Source organism: Lonchura striata, chromosome 26 (assembly GCF_050655825.1).
Source record: "Lonchura striata isolate lonStrDom1 chromosome 26, ASM5065582v1, whole genome shotgun sequence".
NCBI classification, from domain to species: Eukaryota; Metazoa; Chordata; class Aves; order Passeriformes; family Estrildidae; genus Lonchura; species Lonchura striata.
In genome coordinates this window covers 7,950,175-7,968,810 of record NC_140728.1, presented here as the reverse complement: position 1 = coordinate 7,968,810, position 18,636 = coordinate 7,950,175, and the positions used below count along the sequence as shown (strand labels likewise).

At 54.1% G+C, this 18,636-nt stretch overlaps 1 protein-coding gene across 1 annotated transcript; it reads left to right on the top strand.

Moving 5' to 3' along the window:
- The first annotated feature begins 4,870 nt into the window (after positions 1-4,870).
- RBM15 (RNA binding motif protein 15) lies at positions 4,871-13,107 on the top strand. Its single transcript, XM_085561424.1, has 2 exons — positions 4,871-8,934; positions 12,720-13,107. The coding sequence occupies exon 1, from the start codon at positions 5,497-5,499 to the stop codon at positions 8,317-8,319; it is 2,823 nt and encodes a 940-aa protein (XP_085417550.1). The 5' UTR covers positions 4,871-5,496; the 3' UTR covers positions 8,320-8,934; positions 12,720-13,107.
- The last annotated feature ends 5,529 nt before the right edge of the window (positions 13,108-18,636 follow it).

Below are 18,636 nucleotides of genomic sequence, written 5' to 3'. Positions count from 1 at the left end.
CTCTGAATATTAGGTGGAAAGCGAACAATTACCGTGCTAATGGCTCCATAAATTCCTTCATTACTTATTAAACTCGAGCCCTCCCCACGCAGCGGAGGAAAAGAGACGAAATGGAGAAGAAAAGGGAGCGGAGGGGGGTGAGGAGGCAGGGCAGAGGGTCTCGGGCTGGGCTGCGGCGGCGGGGCCGGACCAGACGCGACAATTCACGGGCTGGCGTTGCCCTCTGCCGGCAGCGGGACGGGCAGGGGCCGCCTGCCCTGCTCTTCGCTGCTCTTCGCTGCTCTTCCCTGCTCTCCCTGCTCTGCCCTCCCTGCTCTGCGGGCAGAACCTCGGGGCCACGGGGCTGGAGAGCCGCGGGGTGTCGGGGGCTGCTGCTGCTGAGGATGCTCCGCAGAAGTCGCTGCTTGGGGACCCAAAGCCTTCGGGAACGATGCTGAGCAGAGCTCATGGCAACACGAACTTGGCTTTTCAGCAGAGGTTTAACCCGGCAGCGGCAAGGGCAAGGAGGGGAGGAATCCTGAGCTGTCTCCATCCCATCCCGCCGGGCAGCGCTTTCCCGGCTGCGGGGATAAATCTGCTCCCTCCCGGCTTTCCTCGAGGTGCCGCCTCGCTGCTCGCAGCCAAACCCCGCCGGCATCCCGCAGCGTGGAGCTTCTCCAGCTTCTGTTCCGCTGGCCAGGGCGAGGTCCGGGCCGCTGCGGGGATCGCAGCCACCACTGCAGGGGAAGCTTCGCCTCGGTTCCAGGCCGGAGAGCGTGGCAGCTCCCGGGAGGGCTCTTGTGGCCTCGCCTAAGTGGAGCTAATGGATTTCCATGTCTCCAGCAGCCAGCTGGGATACGAGCACGTCTCGGCAGCTCGGCTGAATGCAAAACTGCAACAGGCAAATGCCTCCTCAGCAGAGGTGCTCGCAAGCCTGCCTGGATCAGTGGGATCGGAGAGGGAGCTGTGGGATCCATCCAAGGAGCTCACTGCATCTCCTGCTCCATCAGGCCCACCTGCTCCTCTGTCTTCTGCTCCAGCTGGGTTTGGAAAGGAAAACACACAGTTAAACCCCAAAATGATGGTTTTTTGGGGGGTTTGGGGGGGTTGTTTTGTTGGTTGTTTTGTTTGGTTTTTTTTTTCCCAGGAAACAGCCAATTTCTGTGGTTCTGCGACCCCCAAGTATCCTGTGGGATGAGCCCAGCCCTGCAGAGGGACCTGGATGCTCAAGTCCCAGGGACACCAGCTGTAATTAGGTGTTTAGATCTAGGCCAGGGGCTCAAGGGCCATCTGGCACCTGAATTATTCATACACTTTTATCTAAGCACAGGCAGAGCAGAGCACAGAGCTCCTTCTCCAGCCTGGGCCCAGGGGAAGATTCCTGCTTGTGCCAGATCGTTTTTCATGGCCTGACAAACGTGATCCTCTCCAGAGCTCCTTCCCAGTGCTGCGATGCCTTTTCCCAGCGCCAATCCTGCTCCAAAGCACACCAGTGCTGCCAAACAGAGATCCATGCAGAGCCACAGAGATCCACATCACCAGCAGCTGATGCGGAGGTGGAAAAATCCAGGAGGAGAAGTCTCCCCTTGGAAGGAGCAGTTCAGGAGGAATGAAATCAGATTAAATGTCTATCAGGAGGGCCCCGTTCCTGTGGTGATGTGGCCCAGTGCTCCCCCCCCCAAGGTGTCTTTTACCCTGTGACTCATCTGCTGAGGAATTTTAATCCCTGTCTTTCTCTCCCAACCCCGGGCACCATTGGGAAGAGAGGACCTTGGAGACAGAAGTCTCTATCATTTGTTGTTAACATGATGCATTTCTTCTTCAGCCATGGATGGAGCTGTGCCAGGTTTTACCAGATGTAACAAAAAAATTTCAGATGAAGCTGAAATATGGCACATTATGGCTTTCTGTGCACTTTTCTCTCACCTTATTGAGTGATTCCTCAGCTCCTCAGAGCAGTCTGGGCTAGTGGAAGGTGCCCCTCCCCACAGCAGGGGTGGAAGGAGATGGGCTTTCAGGTCCCCCCAACCCAAACCAGTCTGTGGTTCCATAATCCTATAGGCACAATCGGAGATGCAGGAAGGAGCTGGAGGGGGAGGATCTCTGCATGGGATGTGGGGGCATCGGATCCAGACTGCAGTGAGGCTTTCTTCTTGTACACTGGGATATTCTGCTCCCTAAAACCTGCTGGCTGCTGCTTCTCATTCCTCAGTCAACTCCAACCCGCCTTCCAAAACCTTTTTTAGCAGTTCTGAAAGGGAAGTATTGCTGTCAAGCAGTACCACCTTGACAGAATAACAACCTTTCCAGAGGGAAACCAGAATTCCTGAGTCTATCCTTCAGCTGTGTCTCTATGGGAAGCAGCTGGATCCAGCCGGGAGCAGCAGCTGGGACAAGCCCTGTGACAGATCCACGGATCAGCTGTGGCTCCTCCCGCACACGTCTTCGTGTCACTTCACCTGATCACATCCACCCAACTGCATCTGTGTCCCTCAGCTTCCCCATGATGATCCACACACACCGAGCTCCTGAGCCACCACAGCTCTGGCTCTGCTGGGTTCAGGTTGTTCCACAGAAGAGTCTCAGTTTCAGAAGCTTGGTGTATGTTCCAAACACAATTCCTGTCACTCCAAGGTCTGTACTTAAATATCATGGAGCATCCAGTTCTGCTGCCCCCAACATTAGAAGGATTTGGAGCTGTTGGAGTGAGCCCAGAGAAGGCTGTGAAGTTGTTGAAAGAACTGGAGCGTCTCCACCATGCAGACAGTCTGGGAGAGCTGGGAATGCTCAGCCTGGAGAAGAGAAGGCTCTGGGGAGACCTTAGAGCACCTTCCAGGGACTAAAGAGACTCCAGGAGAGCTGGAGAGGGACTGGGGACAAGGGACTGGCAGGACAGGATAAGAGGGAATGGCTTCCCACTGCCGAGGGCAGGGTTAGGTGGGATATTGGGAAGGAATTGTTCCCTGTGAGGGTGCTGAGGCCCTGGCACAGGGTGTCCAGAGCAGCTGTGGCTGCCCCTGGATCCCTGGAAGTGTCCAAGGCCAGGCTGGACAGGGCTTGGAACACCCTGGGTTAGTAGAAGGTGTCCCTGCCCATGGCAGGGGGTGGCAGTGGATGGGCTTGAAGGTCCTTTCCAAACCAGTCTGGGATCCTGTGACCCACTTGCAGCCAGTTGCTCGTGGGCTTCCCCAGGCCTCAGCACTGGGGCTGGTCCTGTTCTGTCTCTTTATCCACGATCTGGATAAGGGGGTCAAGGGCACCCTTTTCAGTGCACAGACAACACCAAGGTGAATGGATCTGTGGATCTTCTGGAGGGCAGGAAGGTTCTGCAGAGGGATCTGAACAGGTTGGATCCATGGGCTGAGGGTCAACAAGGCCAAGTGCCAGGTCCTGCCTTTGGATCACAACAGCCCCTTGGAACACTCCAGGCCAGGGCAGGGTGGATGGAAAGCTGGAAAAGAACCTGGGGGTGCTGGTGACAGCTGCTGGACACGAGCCCAGGTGTGCCTGGGGACAGCAAGGCTGAAGGCACCTGCCTTGGATCAGGAACAGTGTGTGCAGCAGGCCCAGGGCAGTGACTGTCCCTCTGTTCCTGCTCAGGCCTCACCTCCAGTGCTGGGGTCAGTTTTGGGTTTCTCATGACAAGAAGGACATTGAGGGGCTGGAGCACCAGGGTTTAGAAGGTGAAATTAAGAATTTGGAGAGTGAAATTGGGGATTGGGGAGGTCAAACTAGGGTTTAGTGGGGTGAAGTTTGGGGGATTAATTTTGGGTTCGGTTGGAGAAATGAGAGTTTGGAGGGCCTGACATGAATGTTTAGAGTGTGAAATTGGGGGTAGGATGAATCCACTTTGGTTGTGAAACTGGAGGGTTGAGGGTGAAATTTGTTTGGCTGTTGAAATCAGGGTTTTAATGGGAAAAATGGTGTGTAGGGGGATGATCTATGGGATTGTAGGATGTAGGGGCAGGAGTTCCAGCTGGGTTGAGGGACCCAGCCCTGCCCGAGCTTTCTCCTCCTTTGAACTTTTTCCCATCGACATTTCCCACAGGCAGAGCAGGGCAGGAGAAAGAGGAGGAAGCGCCCAGGGCCCCAGGTGGCAGCGGGATCCTCAGAAAACACAGGGATTATGGAAAGATCCTCAGAAAACACAGGGATTATGGAAGGATCCTCACAAAACACAGGGATTATGGAAGGATCCTCACAAAACACAGGGATTACGGAGGGATTCTCACAAAACACACAGATCAGAGGCGCTCCTGTTCCACGGGAGCTGGAATTCCCTGAGGCCTCCTCACCTCAGACCTAACCCGAACTCATCTCCGAGAGCCTCCGAGCTCCAACTCCCCAGGGAAACATGGCGAGAGCAGGAATGTACCAGGATAACCGCTGTGATGTGCAGCTTTAAACGGGAAATATCTCAAGAAGCGGTTTGCTGGCCCGGAGCAGGAGTGCCCGTGTTCTCAGGCAGTTCCTGCAGGTCCGCAGGGCTCCAGAGCCGGCAGAGCAGCGCGGGGAGCCGCAGCCTCATGCGGGCTGCACAAGCAAACAGGGAGAGCGTGAGGCAGGCACTGAACGCAGCCGAGCTCCCCCCGCTCGCCCCGCGGTGGGTTCAGCCCAGCCCGGCGGGCGCACTGGCGGGCTGAGGGCGGACACACGGCGCACCGCCGCACCTCCGCCCCGCACCACCGCCCGCCGCGCTCTGAGCCCTCAGGCGCCGCCGCACCGCGAGCTCTGCCCGGGGACCGCCCCCCTCCCCGCGGCGACCAATCGGAGCCAGAACAAGCCTGAGTGATTTTTGCCTTAGCCAATCAGCACTCTGCCTGTCTGCGCCCAATCAGACGCCAGGGGACGTTTTCTCGCCCAATGAGAAACCAGAAACAGAGTTGCGGCAGCAGGGCGCGCTCCTTCATGAGCGGCGTATGGATCAGCCAATCACATCAGTGCGATGGGTTGCTAAGTGACCAATGAGGAAAGGGGGCGGGGACAGAGCAACTCGCGAGAGTTTGAGGGGTGCGATGGGAACTCACATCTAAGCGGGAGAGCCAATGGCACAGGGCGGGGCGGGGCCGCAGAACGATTATTGTAACTGGCGGCCAGGAGAGCCAATCAGCAGGCAGAGCTAAGTTCGGCCCATTGTTCAATGGGCAGCGAAAATCCTCCCATGGTTGAACAGCCACGATTGACAGGTAGCACCATCCAATGAGATCGCCGCGCCCTTTCTAACTGCCCAATGAGCGAGCGGGGCTGGGAGGCGCGCGACGGCGGCAATTCCCGCCCCCCCCCGCGGGAGCACGGGGCTGGCTGGCAGACCGACAGCGCGGCGGACCAATGGGAACGCGCAGCGCCAGGAGGTGGGCGGAGCACCCCCGCAGCGGCGGCCAATGGGCGAGGGCACCGCCCTGGGCAGCCAATGGGCGCGGGGAGGGCGGCGCGCGGTGCCGGCGCGGCTCCAAGATGGCGGCGGGTGCGTGAGCGGGGCGGTCGGGGAGGCCCGGCGGGAGCGCGGCCGCCGCCGCCATGAAGGGCAAGGAGCGCTCGCCCGCCAAGGCCAAGCGCTCCCGGGGCGGCGAGGACTCGGCGTCCTCCTCCTCCTCCTCGCGCGGCAGCAAGAAGCCGAGCGGCTCGTCCGGCGGAGGCGGCGGCTCCAACGGCGGGAAAGCGGCGGCGGCGTCCGGCGAGAGCAACAGCGGGAGCGGCCGGCGCGGCGCCCACGCGGACAAGGGCGGCCGCGCCGGCAGCCGCGAGTACGAGACCGGTTCGGCGGCGGCCGCGGGCGGCGGGGGCCGGCACGGCTACAGCGGTAAAACCGCGGAGGCGTCGCGAAGCAGCAGCAGCCGCGGCGGCGAATCGCGAGCGGCCGCCGCCGCCTCCTCCTCCTCCTCCTCGTCGGAGCCGGGCGGCGGCGAGTACAAGACGCTGAAGATCAGCGAGCTGGGCTCGGCGCTGAGCGACGAGGCGGTGGAGGACGGGCTGTTCCACGAGTTCAAGCGCTTCGGCGACGTGAGCGTCAAGATCAGCCGGCTCCCGCCCGGCGCCGGCGCCGCCGACGAGCGCGTGGCCTTCGTCAACTTCCGGCGGCCCGAGGACGCGCGCGCCGCCAAGCACGCCCGCGGCCGCCTCGTGCTCTACGACCGCCCGCTGAAGATCGAGGCCGTCTATGTCGGCGGAGGCAGCGGCCGCCGGCGCAGCAGCCGCTCCCCGGCGCTGCTGGACAAGGAGTCTCCCTACGGCGCGGCGGCGGTCGGGGCGGTGGCGGCCGCCGTGCGGCACCCGCCGGCCGGGGCCGCGCAGCGGGCGCTGTCCCCCGCGGGCAGCGGAGGAGCTTTGGGCTACCGGGACTACCGGCTGCAGCAGCTCGCCCTGGGCCGGCTGCCGCCGCCGCCGCTGCCGAGGGAGCTGGAGAGGGAGCGGGACTACGGTGGCTTCTACGAGGCACGGGTGCGGCCGGCCTACGGGCTGGAGCGCGTGGCCGGCGTGGCGGCGGCCGGGGGATTCCGCGGAGGAGGAGGAGGAGGTGCCGGAGCGGCCGCCGAGGAGGAGATCAGCCCCGAGGATGACCAGAGAGCCAACCGCACGCTGTTCCTGGGCAACCTGGACATCACCGTGAGCGAGTCGGACCTGCGGCGAGCGTTCGACCGTTTCGGGGTCATCACTGAGGTGGACATCAAGAGGCCGGGGCGTGGGCAGACCAGCACCTATGGGTTTCTTAAGTTTGAGAATCTGGACATGGCGCACCGGGCCAAGTTGGCCATGTCGGGGAAGGTGCTGCTGCGCAACCCCATCAAGATCGGGTACGGGAAAGCCACCCCGACCACCCGGCTCTGGGTGGGCGGCCTCGGGCCCTGGGTGCCCCTGGCTGCCCTGGCCAGGGAGTTTGATCGGTTTGGCACCATCCGCACGATCGATTACCGCAAAGGGGATTCCTGGGCCTATATCCAGTACGAGAGCCTGGACGCGGCGCAGGCAGCCTGCACCCACATGCGGGGCTTTCCCCTGGGGGGGCCGGATCGCCGGCTCCGCGTAGACTTTGCCGACACAGAGCATCGGTACCAGCAGCCCTACCTGCAGCCCCTGCCCTTGCCGCCCCCGGCTCATTACGAGCTTGTGGCGGAGGCGGCTGCTTTTGGGGCTCACCGGGGAGCCCCCCCTGACCCTCTCCGGGGGGCCCGGGACAGGACGCCACCGTTGCTCTATAGAGACCGTGACAGAGACCTTTATCCTGAGACAGAGTGGGTGCCCCCGCCGCCCCCTGTGCGGGATCGGAGTAATCGGGCAGCTGCCTATGACCCACTGGAAAGCCTGGAGCGCCGCCGGGATGGGTGGTCCTTGGAGCGGGACCGCGGGGAGAGGGAGCTGGGCAGTAGCAGTAGGGATCAGCCTAGGAAACGGAGGCTGGCGGAGGATGGAGGCCGGCACTTGGACCGTTCCCCTGACAGCGAGCGCTCCTCTTCCTCCCGAAAGCGCCACTGCTTGGCCACAACCTCTCCCCCGGACCGCAGCCCCGAGCTCCTGGGAGGCCGGGAGCGTTACAGTAGTGACCCTGAGCGCTCGTCCCGCTTGCTCCTCTTGGAGCGACCTTCCCCCATCCGGGAGTCCCGCCGGGGCAGCCTGGAGCGGGGGCAGAACGAAAAGCGCGACCGCAAGAACTCCGCAGAGCGGGAGCGCAAGCACCGCGCTGCCGCTGCCGCCCAGGAGTGCAAAAGTCCGGCCAAAAAGGACGAGCGGGCGGCGGATGGAGGTGGCGGAGGCTCCCGGCTCAAACCTCCTCCCCAAAAACAGCAGCAGGATGGAGCAGCGCAGGCTGGGGCAGCGCCCAAACTGTGCCTGGCTTGGCAGGGGATGCTCCTGCTGAAGAACAGCAACTTCCCGTCCAACATGCACCTGCTCCAGGGGGACCTCGGAGTCGCCAGCAGCCTCCTCGTGGAGGGAGCGACTGGGGGGAAAGTGGCTCAGCTCAAGATCACCCAACGTCTCCGTCTGGACCAGCCCAAGTTGGACGAGGTCAACCGGCGCATCAAGGTGGCAGGTCCCAATGGATACGCCATCCTTCTGGCCGTGCCCGGCGCCTCAGACAACCGCTCCGCAGCCGGAGCCGCCGAGGCCGCCACCACCTCCACGCAGAGGCCGCTCAGGAATCTGGTGTCCTACCTAAAGCAAAAGCAGGCTGCTGGGGTGATCAGCCTCCCTGTGGGGGGGAACAAAGACAAGGAGAACAGCGGGGTCCTGCACGCCTTTCCGCCCTGCGACTTCTCCCAGCAGTTCCTGGACTCCACGGCCAAGGCGCTGGCCAAATCAGAGGACGACTATCTGGTCATGATCATTGTCCGTGGGGCGTCCTAAGGCCCTCGTGTTCTGTTCCCAACCCTGCCTACTCCTCCATGCAGCCCCTCCAGCGTGTGCCAGGTGCTATGGGATACAGCCTTAGCCAGCCCTGTCGTTATTTTAAATAGATCTTTGTTTGTAGGTGACTCTCCCGGGCCGATTTTCTGTTACTACATTTTTCTATAAAGATAGAAGCCAGAGAGGTTGGTTAGGAGTAGCGTGAATAGGATATTTTGAGAATTTCCTATCAGTGGGGACAGCAGGGAGGCTCAGCCTGCTTTGATTTACAGAAAATAGAAAAATAATAAAAACTGGGGTGGGGGGGAGGGGGGGAAAGAAAAACTCCTGTCTTCTTAATTTAGATTCATGTCCTTTTTTCATTTCATGTATTTTAAAGCAAGTCCCAAGAGCTCGTCCTCGAGAGAGCTCCAAACCGAACAGACCAGATTTAAAGCACTCAGTGGAAATGGAAATCCATACTTTAATAACAGACTTGGTGTCACCTCCTCTCTTGAGTCCTTGAAATTCCGTGTGGGCCTCAGGCCAGCGGCGCTTTGGCCCGTGGGATCCCTTCCCTCGGGAGCCGCAGTGGTTTCCCCGTTGAGTCGCGTGGCTCAGGTCGACGTTTTTCAGGTGAGCAGCAGCTGCTCTTGGGTGCACAGCAGAACACTGAATTCCTTTTTGGAAAGGGATTCCTTTTTCATCCAGCCCCCCCAGGTGCATGCACTGAAACTGGGCTTTTTAACAGGTGTATTTCCCCGATTTCCCAGTGTATCCCATATGTGCACTTTGGGCTTGTAGCAGTGACTAGGTTTGGTGAAGAGCTGAGGACTTTGTTGCAAACCAGGAATGTCTTGTGCTCACTCTGGTGTGCAGGAAACAAGGAGGTGCTTTAAGGAGAACTTGAGTTATATTGTGGGGTTTTGATTTTACTGCCTTTTTTTTTGTTTTGTTTTGTTTTGTTTTCCAAGAGTTGCAAGTTCAGTGGGGTTTGGTTCCACAATGCAAACTGAGCAAGTAAGTGCTTCTCTCCAGAGATGCTTTTCATTCTGTGATAATTTAATTACATAAAAGTTCTCATTAACATTTTACCTCTTTGTTAATAGCAAGGAACTGCTGTCTGCTAGGGACTTTTCAGGTACAGTGTGCAGTGGGCATTACATGAGGGTTATCATGGGCACCTGGAGTAAAGTGGTTTTAGCATCCTGGAGAAATACTAAAACTACTCCAAGATGCTAAGGTTTGAGCTCTTGTTCTTGTGATTCAAGGATGAAACAGTTTTCAGGTTGGTTTTTTTTTTCCCAAAGAACATAAGTTAATTTTTTCTTACTTTTCCCCAATCATTGGGCACTTTTCTCCAGCTGTCTCAGCCACCTTTGGTAATTCAGGCATTTAGGAGGGGAGAAGGGATCTCAATCCCTGATGTGATCTTAATTCCATGATACTCTGTTTAACAACTAAAAGGATGGTGCAGCAGCTTCTAAACTGAGGTGTAAATCTCACTGTATCTCTTTACAGGCCCTAAAATTGTAATCTTGCACTTAAACCCAGAATGTAATCTTGCACTTAGCCATGTTTTCAGGGATTTGGGCAACAGAGAAGTGACACAGCGTCACTTGGTCCATGCTCCAATAGATTCCTTGGATAATTTATACAGGCATGAGTTGATTTCTGTTACAACTTGCATGGCAAAAATCAAATTCAAAGTGTGGAATGGGATATGAATAGGAGATGAAGGAGGAAATGTGTTGAATGTATTTTATGGGTGTAACTGAACTTGCTTGAGTTTCTGTCACAAAAGTAGGAATTTTTGTTACTGCACCACTTGTCAGAGAGGGGCTGTGGTTTAAGAGGGCTTTGATTCCTCTGTCTGCCCAGAATGAGTGGACCCAACATCCCAAACATCGTGGTGAACTGAGAATTCCAATGTGGCAGCATCTCTTAAACACAGATTTTGTTTTCTATAGCTACTTTTCTTTCTAAATGAAAAGATGAAAGCCTCATTTAATGCTCTTAAATTTGAGAGTAAAATCCAGGATTTCTGGGTTGCCCTTCAATGTGAATGTAAGAGATGGCAGAATTCAGCTGTTCAGCTTACTATTAACAACGAGAATTTTTGGGAATGACACCAGAAATGCAAATCACTGTGTTTAAGAAGATACAGCATGTTTACCACTTATTGCAAAGAATGTTTTAATTGGAGCAGGTGCCTGTTGGGTGTCAGTAGGTGATCAATGCTGCAAGTGCTGCTTGCATTCAGAGGGACTTTTCTGGGAGATTTCTGTCATCTGACAGAAATCACTTGAAAGAGTTTTCTGGGAAAGAGACTTTAACAGCTGGGAATTTAAATCTGCCCAAAACTGGGGAAAAAAAAGCACTAAATTTTGTGTTGGACACTGAGAGCAGCATTTATTCCGCTGATCCACAGCAGGCACCTGCTTAAAAACCCATAAAACTTGGGGTCAACATAGCTTGTCAAAGCCAGCTTGGTTTGGGAAGCCTTTTAGGAAGGGCATGTTAGGTGCCCTTCCATTTTTCCTTGGGAAATCACCCTGGAATTTCCTTGGTCCTGCCTGCCACTGGCTGTGAAATTGTGCTGTGCTGGAGGGCGAGAAGGAACAGGCGAGGCCATGTTTGACTCCAGGTTTTCTGGTTCCTTATTTAATGGAGCACCTGCTTCCTTTGAATCTGGTTTATTTGTGGTTGCTGCTCTGTTTTGTAAGCAAGGATTTTAACACCCTTTGAGGGTTCTTGTGGCAAAACTTGGAAAGCTTTTTTTTACTGGCACTGAATTCCTGTGCTGCCATCCCGGCCGGTGCGGCTGGGCGGGCTGTGCTTTCCTCCTGGTCTGAGGTGTTCCCCACTGGAGTAACTGTCCACTGAAGCTGGCTTAGCCAGGGCTCAAGGTTTAGAAGCCCGTGGGTGATACCACTGTGTGTAGAGCAAACCAGATGTAGCAGCTGTTGGCTCTCTCCTTGTGTCTGGCATTACATTGCTGTGGCGAGAGCTCAGTATTCCCTCCCGACCTTGTGTGCAGCTGATGTTCTTCTATTTCATTCGTGTGTTAGCCTGGAGAAAGGATGTCCTTTTCCTGAATAATTTCATCCTTGTGCTTTATTCTTTGGGGAAAGAACCTCAAATGACTCGTAGTTTTGTTTGAGATTTTAGTTTGCTGTTTATTTCTTTCAATTGGAAACTTTGCGCAACTTCCTTGGCCCCTGGCCAGTGGCTCTGTTTGCCACGGGAACACCGGGGTTATCCTCAATCCAGAGGTTTTAGGGACACAAATATCAACAGAACCTTGTCAGCCTTCCAGAGAGAAAAAGGCATTATTGCCAAGCAAAGAAACCTTGCCCTCTCTCTCTTTTGTTTCCTACAAGGATGTTAAAGATGGAATATTTTCGTGACAACTTTCTTGGCCTCTATGGAGAGCCAAGTTTTATGAAAACGAGTTTTAATTTCTTGTGTGGATTTGGGAACCCTCTGGTTGATGGTAACTGAGGTGAAAGGCCTGAGGTATTAATGGGGAGGAGGAGTGAATCAAAATTGTGAAGACAAGTTCAAAAACTCTGAGGACTCAGGGAAAAATGCCTTGGAAAATGGTAGTTCCTGGCTCTAAGCAAAACAGTGTTGAGGGCAGCGCTCCTGGGGAGTGCTGTGTGCACAGAGGAGAGGAAATGGTTGCTGTGTGGCTCTAGAGCTTTTGGGGTTCTTTCCCCTTTGTCCCCCTGTTTATTTCTTTATAGCACTGAAGGACAGATATTCCAATGATTGATAGGCTGAACGATGAGGTGATTTTTGTATCAGGCTCAAAGCAGACCGGGTGGTGCAGAGAATGGCTCATTGAATATTCATCTTCCTGCAGTTCTGATTGTGTGAAACCGATGGCAAGGAGATACGACTTGAATAGTAACAATTTCAAATTATATTGGGTGTGTCTTTGATTTGACCTTTTAATATTGGCATTGTCTGCTGTTAGAACTGCGCAGCAGAACGAGAGCAAAAGAGCTGTGTAACACTACATTTCATGGTTTTGTTGATAAGTTGCCTTCAGGAAACACCCAGTGAGGAAAGTCAACCGAATTAGCAAGAATTAGGTTGGTTTTTCTCCTGGTTAATGATTTCGATGTGCCCCAACAAATGTTACTGCAAGTTGAGTAATCATCAGTACTGTAAGCCTAGTTTCATCCTGGTCCAAAAAGAAGCCCTGCACTACTTGTTTCGCATCTATCCCTAGAAGGCAACTTCATTCCGAGGTTTCATGCCCACGGGTGGTATTGGTGCTTTTTGAAGTCCAAGCAGAATATTCAGAAAGGCCTCGTAGCTCTTTATGTTCATCTGTATAATGTAGGGAGGGGAAAAACCCAAATCTGGTGTACACATTTGTATTGAAATAACGTTTTTTTTCCTCCTGCAAGCAAATCTGGTGGACTGCAGAAGACAACCGCATGGGATACCAAGCTCTAATGGACCTTTGGGAAGAGAAGCTGTGGCTTATGTGGAATTTACATGGGCCTCCTGGTGGAAGAAAGCTTATCTGTTTAGTATTTGTGCATTTTACTAAAATGGCAGCTTTAAAAAAAAAAAAAAGTTGTGTATCTGCTATTGTGATGCCAATGCCCGTGTTTTAAGTGGAAAAAAAAAATGACCTCTTTGCTTTGTGCTGTGTACACAAGATTGCTGGAAAAGTAAAGGAATACCCTTTTTATGGCTCACACAGCTTAAAAGTAGCTGTCACTCAAACATGCGCTCACAGTTGAGCTGATTTTGTTTTCATTCTAAATAAATTGTTTCTTTTGAGGAAAATGGTTTTTCTGCCTGGAAGTGAATTGACGACAAACGTTTGGCCCCTGTGTTGGCAGCGGAGGGGTTCCTGCTGCTGCTGCCCAATTGAGCTGATAGTTGTGGGTCTTGAGCAAGAAGCAGGGAGAGCACCGACACTTTTGCGTTGATCGACCTGTGGTACCAGTCAGAAGAATTGTGTCTGATGGCCTTGCTGTGGCCCCCGTGTTTGCAGTGAAAAAGGGGTCACTTGCTGCGTTTCTCCTCAGCGGGACGGGGCAGCGGTGCTGCTGCTGGCACGCAAGAAGCAGGGAAGCACCACCCTGCGCCTCGGAACGGTGGCCAAGTCTGGGGCTTCGCTGGTTGGAAGAGCTGGAGTTCCTGAATTTTAAGTTTCTGATTTATTTTGTTCACCCAACATGTTTGCCTTTAGTTTTGATTCTTGGTTTTTTTTTTTTTTTAATTTTGAAGAAAAAAAGTTTTGAAATTGCTTTGAATCTTGCACGTAAAACCTTTGCACCAAAATTGCCAAAAGAAAAAGAGAAATGAGTCCTTAAAAGTGTTTAAATGCTGTTAATAAAGCCTTTCCTGCCGTACGCGAGGCGCTCCTCCATCTCCAGGGGCTTTTCAGCAGTTGTGGGTTTAGTGCTGAATGGATGAAGAGTTCCTGAGAGCTGGAGGCGGTAATTTAAACCTTTGCGTGGTGTCTCAGTGCCTTATTTTGACCGGTTTTGAAGCCATTGGTTCCACACGCCTCGGATGTGCATGTGCCCTGCTCGCGTCCCGGCCCCGCCGCGCGCTCCGTGCAGTCGCTCCCGGTGTAGTGCAGACGGGGAGAGGAACAGCCGGAAACGTTGTGTGCTGTAGTTCTCCTGTCCCGGGGGCTCCTGAGCTTTGGAAAGCTGTTCCCGTGCAGGAGCACAACTCCGTGTTTGCCGCAGGAGACTTCGGGGCGCGCCTGAGGACCGCGGCCGTCGAGAGGAAGCTGCCACTGCTGCGTCGCCGGCTTCAGGAGCTCCCGTGCCGTGCTCGTGGTAGAATTCCTGTGGCGTGCCACGAAGACACCTCGAACGCTTGCCCTGTTTGCCTTGACATACTTTTAACTTCCATGGATAACCCCCTGCAGCCGGGCAGGATCTTTGCTAGGCTGCAGATGCCTCTCAGCCGACGGATGCTGTGGTTGTGCTCTGCAAGGTGTCTGTTCCCGGGGCAAAGCGCTGTGTAAATCCCTAAAACAGGTAAGGGGCTGGAAGAGGTTGGACTGAGTTGTCATGTAAAAGAGGATTGTTGTTCACCTTTTGTTGGCTTGATTCTGCAGTTTGTTAATGCTTGTTAATTGTGGTTTCTTCAGTCACCGTGCTGCTCCACCCGCTCGGGAATGGGGGCGAAGGAGCCGACTCTTGGATGCTCTTCCCTCTTTGTTGGGGAGCCCTGTTAAGAAACAGGGCTGTGCACCTAAAGCTACGTGTTCTCAGCTTGGCAAGCTGGAGCTGTTATTTTGACTTCATGAACTGCTTGAATTAACACTGCTTTAACCCAGAGTAGTGTTTATAATTTGTACGTGTTGATAAGGAAAGCCAAGCCAATGATTTGGCAAATTGTCTGTGTTTGTGGGATGCTGGTGTAATAATTTAAATGAAGTTTTTTGTTGTAAATGGGAGCAATTGTAGCTATTGCTGGTTATGAGGGAAGGGAATTGGAAAGGAGAGACCCAGGAGATGCCTTTTCTTCTAGAAGTTGGTGTTTGTAGTTAAAATTCCTATTTTTTTGCAATGTATTTCTTGTGCTGTTGAGATACAACCTCTGAATCTCCTTGGAAGTGTTGTACAATAGGTCTGGGGCTGGTAGCAGTAGTGGGAGATGTGTTCCAGCCCCTTTGCCTGGGTTGGGGGGTTGATGCTGACAGGAGATGGGTGGTCTGTCAGTGTACCCCAAAAAAGGGGATCTTTTGGCAAGCTGGTCACCTGCTCAGGTATCCAGGTGTTTGTGTCAGGGGTTGGGCACGCTCCCATTTTTTGGGTGTGCTCTCGAAGTGTCAGTGGCTGTTCCAGAAGAGCTCTGCCTCTCTGAGTCAGATTTCACTATCTGTTTCACTGGGAGATGGTTCCCTGTCTCCTTTACATCATGCATTTATTCCAGAGACTCGGAGGTATCGTGGGATGTGCTGTGGGATGGTTCTCCTACAGTCACTTTGCCATAGCGAGCTGTTTTTTGGGTGCAGGGTCTGCCCCTCTGCCTCCTGAAGGGCTTCGAGGGATGCTCCAGTGGCCAGGTAGAGCCAGGCTGTTGTTAAAACCAGGCTCTTGGAAGGGTTTAATGCTCTATATGCATCATATTAATTTGGCTAATGAGACTTCTGGGGAAAGTGGATTTATAACGAGAACCATTTAATTAACTGCACTGCAGCAGAGAGCAATGCGAGCGGATTAGATGGGAGCAGGTTATTTGAATTCACACATTTTTTTAGAATAGTGCTTTTACCAGCTGCAGCTGAATTAATAAGTTTAAAACATCAGATGGCCCAGATTCTGCTCTTGGCCAATAACAAGCTTGTGTTGGCCTCGTGCTGCTGGTTTACTATGAAACAGCAAATGCTGTTGGAGGATGTGCTCCCACCTCGTGTCCTGAGGTCTGGGGCAAAGACTGAAAAGGGTTTGGTCAAACAGGCAGAGCACTGGAAAGGCTCTCGGGCTGCTGGCTTTGCGATTCCCGTTGTGTTTCCTGCGGTTCTTGGCTCGGAGCCCTGTGCCTGAGTGTAATTAGAGCTGCCTGAGAGCTGGGTGAGGTACACTCCTAAGGCAGAGTAAGCTCTGAGGGCCCGGGTCAGTGCACGTGCTGTGATGGGTTTCACAGGAGGCTCCTGCTGTCCATCCTGATGGGTTTCACAGGAACCTCCTGCTGTCCATCCTGATGGGTTTCACAGGAGGCTCCTGCTGTCCATCCTGATGGGTTTCACAGGAACCTCCTGCTGTCCATCCTGATGGGTTTCACAGGAGGCTCCTGCTGTCCATCCTGATGGGTTTCACAGGAGGCTCCTGCTGTCCATCCTGATGGGTTTGACAGGAGGCTCCTGCTGTCCATCCTGATGGGTTTCACAGGAGGCTCCTGCTGTCCATCCTGATGGGTTTTACAGGAGGCTCCTGCTGTCCATCCTGTTTGTCCACGTGCTGCTGGAGGTGCCTGTAGTAGGAGCAGAGAACGTGGACGGTGGCACAGAGGTTGCCTATTTTTTTTCCCCCTTTGTACCCTGGTCCAGGGATGTGTTAATTAAACATTGGGGTGTGGATGCTGTCAAACATGCTGCCATTGCTGTGCATTAATGAGTTGCCACCTCCCGTGCCCAGGCTCTTGGGTTTGAGCTCGTGTGTGCTGTCCCAGGCTGGGGATGGGATGTGGTGGGCTCCACAGACGAGCAGCTGAGCTGAAGATTAACTGTGGGTCACAGCTATTTCATCTCCTTATCTGCCTGCCTTGACCTTCATGCCTAGTTCTGCAATTACATCTGAAGATTGGGCTGGAGGCTTTTAGCTCTCTTCAGTATTTCCTGTCCCCAGATCCAGTGATAGGTGAGGCCAAGGTTTAGCAATGCACACAACTTGACCCAGCCCCGAGCTGGCAGCTTTCCCTGGCGCTGCTGCCCTTTGTGCAGGCGAGCTCTTGGATCCTGCAGCCAGCCTCTCCTTTCAGATGCATGTGCTGCGTTTCCAGCTGCACAGCTGCACATTTTAGATATGGCTGGGGACACAATGTGTGTCTGAGGACACATGAGGGGTGTAGAAGGATTTGAGTGAAGTCAGCAAGGTCTCCCAGGGTGGTTGTTAAGCTGTTTGCCCATGAGGAGGAGATGTCCTTTGGGCCATGGAGTGTTTGCAGCCCCCTTGGCCAAGGGATTGCTTTGGTCATTGCCAGCCTGGGCTGCTCCAGCTCTGACCTGGGCAGAGGTTCAGGGCAGGATGAGGTCCTGAACCACCCAAGCTGCTGTCATTGAGGCTGGTGGGGAGCAGGTGCTGAGAAAAGGGGATGTTGATGTTTCTCGTGCTGCTCCTCTCGGGTGGGTGAAGACAAGACTGTGTATGAGGGACTCTTCATCAGGAACTGGACTGGCAGGACAAAGGGGAATGGATTCAACTGAAAAAGGGGAAATTTGGGTTTGATATTGGAAGAAATCCTTCCTTGTGAGGACGGGGAGGCCCTGGCACCAGGTGCCCAGAGCAGCTGTGACTGCCCCGCCCCTGGAAGTGTCCAAGGCCAGGTTGGACAGGGCTTGGAGCACCCTGGGATAGTGGAGTGTCCCTGCCTGTGGCAAGAAGAGGAACAAGATGAGCTTTAAGGTTCCTTCCAACCCAGACCATTCCAGTGTTCTGTGATTCCTGTGCTTCTCCTGTGCCAGCCCAGCTTTCCCCGTGGCACTGGGGCACAGCCTGTTCTGAGCTCTCCGCTCCCTGAGTGCCTCTGCTGTTCCCCGTGGCTCTCAGAGCTGCATCCCCAGAGCCCAGCCCCAGGTACCCCATCCCTGCCACCACCCTTGTGCCAGCCAGGGTGGCTGGGACTCCTTCCCAGCTTGTCCAAAGGCTTGAGGGGCTGGAGCTCGGTTTATTGGTGTTCTCTTTGTCCCTGGGGTGTCGTAAAGACACCCTTTGCCTCTTTCCTCCAGAGTACAGTCCTGGCTCTCTCTTGTCCACGTGAGGGATATCTGCAGGGGAAAGCTTGGCAAAGCTTGGTGGTGGCTTCAGAGGCAAAGTCTGCTTTGGAAAAGAGACTTTGACCCGTGAATTACTTCTGGAATTGTCCATGGCCACGAGCAAGAGCTCCCATCCCATTTGTGGTTTCTGCAGGCTGGAAAGTATTCCCATGAGGATCTCAGCTATAGCTAAAACTCCTGGGTTTTCAACATCTGCTTTAATTTTTGTTCATTAGAGTCGCTGATAAATTCCCATGGACTTCAGTGAGAACCATTATGGTATCTTTAAAAATTTGTATTATTATTTTCCAAACAACTCCTACATCCTATTAAGGCTTCCAGCACCTCAAAAGTGAAACTTTTAAATTCAGGCTCTGGTGAATTGCAGCTTAATAACGCTCCTCATCATAAACACAGCTGCAGGACATGTTCCAGGCCAGGGGGGAAGCCAGCACCAAAAAAAGAGTGTTCCTGTTATCAGTGTGAGGGCAGGTAAACAGCCCAGGCCAGGAGGTGTGTGCCAGGCAGGGGAGGGAAGAACAGCCACGTTTCCTGGTGCTGGAAGGCCCTGGTGTCATAGCCTTAGCTGTTTTAAATTGCTTTTGGCTTTCTTCATGCGGTTTAAGGTGAACCTGGGAACCTCGGCAGTGTTGGTAGCTGAAGCACCTTGTCTGGGGTGGTTTTTGTGCTGCCACAGCTGTGGAAAAGCCTCTTTAAATTCCCTTTAAAATGGGAATTCTGGAGATTTCCCCTGTGGTTAATGGGCGTGCTGGGAGCACTGCAGAGATGATTCGCAGTGTTTGGGTTCAGACTGCCCCTGGAAGGGTCAGGGGGAGATCCAGGCATGGGGTTAAACCCAAAATCCTCTCCCC

What these genes read in the sequence shown, in the direction of transcription:
- RBM15 (XM_085561424.1), top strand. Translation starts at nt 5,497, where the DNA reads ATGAAGGGCAAGGAGCGCTCGCCCGCCAAGGCCAAGCGCTCCCGGGGC.